Raw genomic sequence first — 9,622 nt, 5'->3', positions numbered from 1 at the left:
TTTCCAGCTGCTTTATTGATCTTGTGCTTTGTCTTCCTGTGCAGGCGTCTGCGTGCCAGCTGTAGCAACAGCTGAAACCCAGGGAAAATCATCACTCTGCCACTACCTTATTTCTCTGTGGACAGTTGGCCAGTTCTTGTTGGGCTGTAAGTGGTCAATGATCTGCAGTATGAGATCTTTCCAGACCTCAAAGTATTTTCTTATATAACATTTCACTGTGAGAAGTGTAAAGTTGCATTCACAAGTGGATTTGTGCTTCTCTCTTGTTGCGAGGGGGAGGCAATGAGTGCTCAGATGTATTAGACAAATAATTCTGCTTTGGTAGAAAGGGCAGGCACAGGGCTTGAATATGGCAGGAATGTAGTTATTGCATCTGAACATGATTTGGAAAGAACCAAATGTTTAACACTGTGTTGACCACATGGTTCATTGGTGTAGATCAGTTTTGTGATTAAAGTCTGCTAAAGGAGCAAACCAGCAGTTCTACTAAACTGAGTTGTAGATTCTTCTTACTCATTTTCAGGCTTCCTTCTGTCCTTGAAATCTCTACAAAACATCTTTTAGATTAATCAGAGCCTGCTTGGTCTTCATGTTTTCCTGTGCATTCGAACTCCGTCTCTTGGTCTCAAATAAATGGTTGTACACTACATAATGGATTTTAAATGTAGTTAAATTTTACATATGCTTTTTATCTTTTCCAGTATTAAATAATCAGTGTTTGCATATATAAGGCAGATTTTTTATGGGCCTTGAAATACCCTTTTCCCAAGGCAGACAGTTGTCAATAAAATGTCTGATTACTGCCTCTTCTGTAACCTTTCACTGTGACATCATTGGACTTGGTGACCTTAGAGATTGTTTCCAACCTAAACAATTCAATGATTCTAAATTGTGGGCACTGTATCTCCCTAAAAATAATCTGTGAAGAAAATCTAACTCTGTGCAACACTAATGGCAAATCCAATGAATAAAAATGGTAGCTTTCTGCTGCTTGCTAAACTGGATGATGTCATCTGCTGCTCCTTCCTGATGGAGATTCTCTCTGTCACTTGTCAGTGGCCAAGAGGGTTCAGGAATATAATTTCTGAGAGGGCTTGTGCTCTGCCTTGAATGGAAAAGTCCTGAGCTTGTCTGTCCACAAGGTGTTCTGTAAGGATCCAGTCTGAAACATGATTCAACAGAAGCCAAACTGAATCAAACACAGGAACTCCTTCCCACTGTATTAACTCACTGCCATTTTCTTTTAAATAAAGAAATAGAAATAAGTGCCATTGCTTTCTGACTGCCATCCAAAGTGATGGTAGTGCTTGTACTGTGGGAGCAGGACATCACGGCACAAAAAAGCTTTTATTTCAGAGTAATTTTTTGGCTTTGGTGTTGTATTCCTTGTGTCTGGATATTCATTTTCTTATGCTGATGTGGTGGTCCTGTCCAATGGCAATTTGCTCTGCAGGTACTCACATACCTGCTGGGCTGGCCACGAGGGATTCAATGCACACTCCACTTTCTGCACATTAAAATTATGACATGGAAGAACGGTTTGCAAAATCTAAAGCATTCAGACTGCTCTGTGCAGTTTTACAGGAGAAGCCACAGGACTTTGGGAAATCTACACTTTGATTTGTAGGGTGCAGTACACTTGAGTCAGGTTATCAAAGTCTGTATATTCTGGATCACTTCAGGATCACACACATAAACTAAATGCACAGCCTGGCAAGTGATCAGATCAGGGCACCTGTGACCACACAGCTCAGTCTTGGTTTCATAGCTGAAAATAACGTTCCTTGCTTCCGTATGGTTCCTTATGTTAAGAGGTGCGAGTGCTGACAGCCCCCGAGCCTGCACTGCTCCTCAGGTCATCGGTACTAACACTGGTGGAAATAAGAACAGGAATACGCCCGAGGTTAGTGTGGGGCTTCGGGACGTCTGAGCTGTTTCAATTCTTAGCACTTTCGTTACCTTGCACGGAAATTTGTGCACTTGAATAATCCCTACTCTAAGTCCCCAAAAGCAGGTAACTAAAGACAGCTCAGGAGGCAACGAAGTTAGTGGGGTTTTTAGGGTGTCTTGAGATCGTCGCGTCAGCACGCAGCTGCCTGCAGCTGAAGCATCCACACAAGTGCTCATGGGGGCTTCTTTGTGAGCGATATGGAACAAAAGTGAGGGTAGTGTCGGCGATTGCCGGGCAGGGCTTACTAAAATCTTTCATTTCCTTACTTCCCAACTGGTAGAAGTAAGTTTTTAAACTTAAGCATAGCTTAAAATTCCTTCCTTACGGCGGCCCGAACACCTGACCCTGCTCCCCTCCGCCCAGCTCAGGCAGCGGCAGAGGAGAGGGAGGGGAAGAGAGGGAGAGGAGGAGGAGACGCTTCCCTGGGAGCCGGGCAGGACGCGCCCGCCGCACGCGGGGCCGAGCGGGGACTCCCGGGCAGCGCAAGCACTGCCAGGCAGGGCGCTCCGAGCGGGGCCGCCGCCATAAACAGGAAACCCTGGGCGGGCCGGGCCGGGCCGAGGCGGCGCCAGGCGCGGCCACCTCCCCCTGTCCGTCCGTCCCTCCCCCGGAGCCCAGGGGCCGCTCGGCTCGGCCCGGCCCGGCCCGGCCCGCGGCGGGCGCAGCGCGGCGCGTCCGACCAGGCACCCGGAAAGCCACCGAGGATGAAACTGCTGTGGAGAGCGAAAATGGTAACCGGCTGTCCCGTCCCCTGTCCTGTCCTGCCCTGCCGCGCCGCGGGTCCCGCTGCCCAACGATGCCGTGCCCAGCGGTGCCGTGCCCGGTCCCGGCGATGCTGTGCCCGGTGCCAGGGGTGTCGTATCCGATGCCGGCGATGCCGTGCCCAGCGATACTGTGCTTGGTACCGGGATACGCTGTGCCCAGCGATGCCGTGCCCGGTTCCGAGCAGAGTCCCTACATCACACGTTCGCTGGAAGTTCGGGTGACATTGCATTCTGCTCTGTTACCCTCGGCTTCTTATTTGCGAGTTTTAACCGCCACCCCCTCTCCCCCCACCGCTGTAAAGCTGCTTGGGTTTTTTCTTCTTCTTGAAATAATAGGTTTTTGGAAAAGCAAATCACAAGCGCTTCAGATCCCTCCTTGTCAAGAGAATTAAAATGTTGCTGTGTTTTAAATGCTCTGTAGCTTCAAAGTTTCAAGGCTGTCTGCCGAAGTAATTCGAGTTTTAAAAGTGTGAATCCTTCCCTAAATGAAAGGCCAAAGAGATTAATTGCTGTAGAAAAGAGGGGAGGAAAGAGACGACTGCTAATCAAAACCAAACTCTTTCCTAAAAAGACTTTATGCAACTATGTAAAATATGTGCTAGTCTAGGAAAAACAGTTAAATGGAAACTCAGGGAATCTCGATACCACAGGAAAGGACAGCTTGCCAAGAATATCTCCAGTGTTCCCTCAACCTAAGGGTATCCTGGATTGCTTTGATTATTGTCTTTACTTTGTGCTGCCCATCTCCTCTGCTCTGCTACTCCAGGCCAGGGATAGACTGTGATCAGCAGAAGGGGGAAAACGTTCCTTTCCATCTTATTGTTCTTTCTTTCTCCTTTTCCTGGCAGACCACATTTCAGGATGGGGGTGAAGAGGTAGAAGATGGAGCTGTCTACAATGTCACCCTTAAAAAAGTGCAGATTCAGCAGGCTGCCAACAAAGGAGCAAGGTGGCTGGGGGTAAGTGAGGCTGGCTCGGGGGCATTGGGGAGGGCTGCTCATGGACTTCGGAGCTGTCTCCAGGGAGCTGAATTCCACAGGAATTGTTACAATATTAACTTTTAGCACTGACTGCTCTCATTCTTAAAAAAAAAAAAGAACAAACCAAATACTGAACTAGTCTGCCTGGGTCATCTGAAATAACGCTCTCCTTGTGTTGACTCTTCCTCTTTTCTTGACCTGTGAAAACAATTTGACCAGCTGTGGCCATGTATCAGGTGATTCTTGTTACAGAAATAAGGATTTTAGCTTATGGCTCGAGAAGCTGAACATCTAACAGTTATTTCAGACTGGACTATGGCTTGTTTCTGCTGTTAGGAACCTATCTCACATCTCCAAACAAATAGTTGTGTTATTTTGACTGGTGAAGGTCTCTCAATGTCAGCAGAACTTCCTCTGAACTTAAAAGAGTATTGGTTTGGGTCTTATTTCTGCATTGCTTTCTTAGCCGGATGAGAAATTAATTGCATTTCTGCAAGAATTACAGCTCTGTACTGTTTTTCAAAGCACGAAGGCTTTAATGGTAAGTAAAATCAGCTTGAATGCACACACTTGATTTGACATGCTACTGAGTCCCTTCACCTTTGTCAGGCCAAGTCCACAGCTGATAAAAAATTTCCTCACTTCATTGGAATCAGTGCAGCTGTGGCAGTTGGGGCCAGATCTGAAGGAGGTGCCTATAACTTTCATAGTACTTTGTTTTTTTTCTTTGGGATCAAAGGCAATAATATAAGGCTTGATGTAGAAGCCATGTTGGTATTTTAAAGGCTTTTAAAACTGCCCTGAGATTTATATCCAGTCACTTTCTTGTGAAGCTCCTGTGACATGAAGCAATACAGCAGAACTGAAACCAGAGTCAGGAAAAATAAGCAAATTCTGCCTTGCTTAGAGTCTCCCCTTCTCGTGTTTCCAAGAAGTACACAGAATACTAATCAGAACAGTAATTTCAAATCTGCTTCCTTTGAGTGGCAAATTTCCCATTTCTGCCTCCTGTTTTTACCAGGAAAATATTACAAAGTATATCTGAGCTCCTGCAACTTTCCCAGCTGGTTTTGTGTAAGAGGTGAAGATAATTTTGAACGTGCCTGTGTCCCATAAACATAGTTCAGAAAAGTAGAATTTTTTCCTGCATGGGCTGTGTTGTTCTTTGTAATAGAAAGAGTTTGCCAGGCCTTGGTCCTGTTCTCAAAGGAAGGGAGTGTGTATGTTCCTGAGGTCATCCCCACAGCTGATGCTACCCCTCCCAATAGGAGGACCAGGGACTGCAAGGTTAGGGCAGTGACTGTCAGGTTTCTGTGGCTGCTGTTGGTTTTTTCAGGTCAGAATCAAGCCCTTTTTGTGGGGAAGGAGGCAACGTGTCAGAAATCTGCACCTGTTCCAGGCATAAATCCATGACTTCGGCTTCCAGTCTGGCCTCTTTCATGAGCAAAAAAAAAAAAACAAACCAAAAAAACCCTCATGTGTATTATTTTAAAATATTTTGGAACATATGGGCTGTTTGTTTCCCTTAAGCTCTTCAGAATATAAAGTGTTTTAAACTCTTCTTGTGATCTTGTTTTATTAATGGCTTTTTTGTCATCCTGAAATCAATAAATAGCCTCTAACCCAGAGCATTATTTATGAAGAGCCATCCCTGCCCCCAGCAGTTTGGCTTTGAAAAGCCAAATTGTTTTAGAACTGTCATCAGGTGACTTTTTTTTTTTAATCTGGAGTTTATAAGGGTTGATGATTTTTTTTTTCTACGCTTTGAAGCCCATTAGCACTAAATGAACAAGGTGTTGGATTTAGCAATATTGGTCTTAATTTTTTTGATGGTGCCCTAAGTTCAGGCTTAGGTTGAAGACTCAAGGTCAACAACCTATTTGTACATCAGCAAGTATTGAGCCTTCACAGTAATAAACATAGTAACTCTCTTACGGATCATATGCATGCCTGGATTTACTTTTTTTAAAATTATTTTTCAGTGTCGGTTTGTGTCCTGTAAAAGTCCACTTAGCAATCTGACCCTTTCTGAGGCACTGAGCTTCTCCTGGTTTGTTTGGGCAGGTCAAGTCTAATAAACCTTCGTTAAAATTCTCCATCTTAAGAACCCATCCCGGGTCACTGAATGGTTGGCCCTGTTGTGACAGAATGAATCATAAGATTCAAACTAAAGCACCATAAACACTTGCCTATTGAAATACAGAAATGTCTTTCTTGTGTTTCAAACTTCTACAACTAACAGAAGTAAAAGACAAACAGGCTGTGACTTAAGCAGGCATCAGCAGTTCCGTAACTTTCAGAAGTGTGAAGCTTTTGGATAATCACTGAATTTCTTAGCTTTAAATTTAATATTAGACATCAAAGGATGCCAATAATAGCCACTGCTTTTGTCACCAAATACTTAGTCACTAAATATTTAGTGAAGCTTAAGACTTTAAGCACTAGAGTATTAGGGAATATTAAAAGCTCTAGTGGGAGCTCAGTATTGTGAGAGATGCTGCACAAAAGCACTGTTTTGACTAAGAAGAATGACTAAGATATTTAAAGAGGATTGTCTGTACACACGTCTTAGCTGATGATTGGTATCAAAGCTTCAAAAGTCAAGTGTGCCTTCTAGAAATATTGAGAGAGAATCCATCCCAAACACGATGGGTTCAACCAGAGAAAGCATGAATGCTTTTTTTTTTTTAAAACAAAGTGCGTTTTGGTGTCTCCAGGATAGATTTTGAGAGCTCTCCTGAGAGGATCCTGGAGAGAGAGGAACAAGCTACAAAAGCTGTGGAAGCTGAGATACGCAGCCTGACATCTTCGTGAGAGAAAAGGATGAAGAAACAGAGATTTGTACAGATGGATGGCACACTCAGAAGAAGGGATGAGGAGGATTTGGGGTGGACGATTATAATCGGTTGAATGGCATTATGTCAGGCTAGAAAAAAAGGCATATTGGTAACTGGAAGGGAAGTTTTGGGAGTACAGCAAGGAATTTGAATGATGTGGTTAGAAAGTGAATGTTGTGTTTTAAAACTTTTTTTTCAGAAAGAACCTGAAAAATGGGATTCAGCTTCTCTCTGAGGATGTGAATGCAGCCCATGGGGAGGCTGGATGTCAGAGGATGGTGCTATTGTCTCTGAAGAAAAGGCATCAGAGCATATCAGACAAATGTTCTGGGGGGTTTTGATCTTGAACTGACAGCCAGGTACCCGTGAAATGAACCAGAGACGAGTTGAGTCATACTGTAGCCAGAAGCAGATCAGAACAGCCAAACAGTGGCTGTAAAAGTAGATCAGCCACTAAATACCTGAATTTCTGGGGCCAGGAGGAATATGCTAACAGTGTGAATGGCGTGGGGAGGTGAACTCCAGCCGGTGATCTATAGGTAACAGTAAACAGTTGAAAGAGAAGGGGAAAAAGCAGCGAGTAGAGAAGTAAGTGGAGAGATGGGGGGAATTGGGGGAGGGGGAAGAGTGGTGCAGGAAGAATAGACGCATGGGTGGGGTGTGGGCAGGTGGACAAGATTACTAAAGTAAAAGCAAACGAGGTTTTAAAATGCTGTGAAGTGACTATTGTCGAGCCCCCGTTAAGCAGCTGGAGTGCTTTATCTTCCCCTTCCAGGAGTTAGAGAGGGATGGGCCACTGTTGTCCAGCCCTGGGAGAGGAGGGAATGGTGAGGAATGAGCCGCTCAGACAGGAGGGCCTCCCGAATACCTGCAAATGTCTTTCCTATCACAGTCCTTCATCTGGGAAAGAGTGAGGAAGAGACCTACAGTGTGTGAGTATTTAGTGAGGCGGGTCACAGGAAATGTAGCCAGGAACAGGAGTTCCCCAAGCCTCGGTGCCGAGTGTCCACACCTGACATGATTGCTGAGCTTTCAGAGTCCATCCTTGTCATCAAGTTTCTTGCTTTACTGATGGATGACACGGACTCCTCTTCCTTTGAGTCTTAAATATCCAGATAACAGATAAGTACTCTGCTCACTTATGGCCAGGCTGCCTGGCTTCATTAGGCATGGATTACACATCTAGAGGAGATTTTAGAAACTTGGTTTTTACTTTTTGCTTTCTCTTTTTGGCTACAGCTGAACTTCTGGCTCTGGGGTTTGTTCAGGCAGAGATGGATTCAAAATATAGCTTGTCTCAAAGTGTCTTTAATATTATAATGTTTGGTGTATAGCAGAACATGTTCTTCCAAAATTGTAAATGAACTGCTGTTAGAAGGGTGCTTTTCAATACCTTAAAATGCTAAAAGAGGAAAAAGCTGAAAAGTAGCAAATCTATCACTTAATATTTGTGTGTTTTCTTAACACTGCTATTATTTGAGAATTACCTTTTCTGGGAATTTTGGGGTGTTTTAAAAATAAATTTTTTAATTAAATTTTTTTTTAAATTTTGTTTTATTTAGTGCAAGTGATTGCCTTGCACTGAAAACTGCATGTGACCGCAAGTTTGGCTTCTAAACACCTCTAAAGTCACATACATTGGCAGGAAGCTTGTGCTGGAGAGTTCAGACAGAAGAACATTGCAAAAACTTGTGACTAACTAATCTGTATCCCAGTTGGGACCTGGGACCTCTCTGTGACTCAATCAATATGTCAGAAAAGAAGCTTTAGTCTGGATTTCTTTCTTTCCAGCACAGACCTCCTAACTATGGGTTGAGATTTAAGTGGTGCCTGGAATCATCAACATTTAGGAAGAAGCAAAACCTCACATTTTCTCTGAGCCTGCTCCTGCCCTCCCACGTGCCCTCCTGAGTCAGCTCTGTGATTTCTTTTTCATCTTACCCTTAGATCCCAGATGTTCTGGTCAAGTGTAGCTTCCTATAGAAGCAGCAGACAAGGGCTTGGCTGATCATTGTCCTTGCTGCAGCTTGCTGTTTTGTTTCTTGATTTAGAGCATGTGTTGGTCACTCTTAGCTAAAGCAGACTCTTTTAATCAGGTTCCCTCAGCCTGTCCTGACTGCCCAGACCGAGGCCAGGGTGTAGCTCTGTCCGTATGTTTGGCAGAAGCAGAAAAGCAGCTCCCAAGGAGCTGACAGGCTCCCTACAGAAACTGAGCTGTGCTACTGTCCACTCCAAAGTCTCTGAGGAACTATCTTGGAGAAGGAAGAAGGATGGGGTGTGCTCACATTGGTTTTGCATGGGGGAAGATGCCTGCTAGTTGCTGGAGATCCACAAAGTAACGTATTGAATGATTTTACCTATAGACATGTACACAGTTATCCAAAAGAAAGCTTTGGCATCTAACTCAGCTTGTCTTTTGGTTTGGAGTAGGCTCCTTCCTCCTGTCCTTCCTTCAGTTGTGAGCGTAGTAGTACCGTGGTACTATTCACAGCCCTTATTAATGACTTCTCATGGAATATTTTTCTCCTCACTTCCTGGTTTAGGCACAGATCTCTGCTCCAGGGATATCCTAAGTAGCAGTCTTGGATGCAGTCATCAGCTGGTTAATAGAGGCTGTGTGTGCAACAGACACTCAAAAATGGAAACTGAGCCTATAAAGTGTTTTAAAATGGAAGCCTGAAAGATTACTGTCCATTACTTTCCTAGTTCCAAATCCAAAATGCATAATTAGAAGGGTGACTGGCTTTGTAGCACAGTGTCATGCTCTCAGTTGAATGTAAAACCTCTCACTCCAAGCTGCCAAAGTGTGACAGGGTGGCAGTGCTTTAATCCTGTGGTGTTACTAAGGCTGAGTTAGGGCTGGGATACCCCGGCACAGCCATGAGGAACCAGGGAGAGATAGGGGCAGCCTCCCTTCCTGGGGCTGTGCAGAGGCACCTCTTGCTAATGATTCTTATATTAAGTGGAATAACAAGAGTTAAGGGAGCCTCTTGAGCAAAGCTGCTGGAGACTTCGGTTGCTGCACTGGTTGTACCTGCATTTTATATATCTCCCAGCCAGCCTGCTCATGGACAAAACTTGCCCTTGGCA

The 9,622-nt window shown here is 44.5% G+C and overlaps 1 protein-coding gene across 1 annotated transcript in view; it reads left to right on the top strand.

Annotated features, from left to right (window-relative positions):
• The first annotated feature begins 2,564 nt into the window (after window positions 1-2,564).
• Window positions 2,565-9,622, top strand: part of RGL1 (ral guanine nucleotide dissociation stimulator like 1) — a 57,155-nt gene continuing 50,097 nt past the window's right edge. The window contains exons 1-2 of the mRNA XM_048312232.1: window positions 2,565-2,682; window positions 3,564-3,674. Coding sequence (XP_048168189.1) covers window positions 2,656-2,682; window positions 3,564-3,674 — 138 coding nt within the window. The 5' untranslated portion in view covers window positions 2,565-2,655. The remainder of the gene's footprint in view (window positions 2,683-3,563; window positions 3,675-9,622) is intronic.

The sequence above is a fragment of the Corvus hawaiiensis genome, chromosome 9 (assembly GCF_020740725.1).
Source record: "Corvus hawaiiensis isolate bCorHaw1 chromosome 9, bCorHaw1.pri.cur, whole genome shotgun sequence".
Taxonomy (NCBI): domain Eukaryota; kingdom Metazoa; phylum Chordata; class Aves; order Passeriformes; family Corvidae; genus Corvus; species Corvus hawaiiensis.
This window is presented reverse-complemented; position numbering and strand designations above follow the sequence as displayed.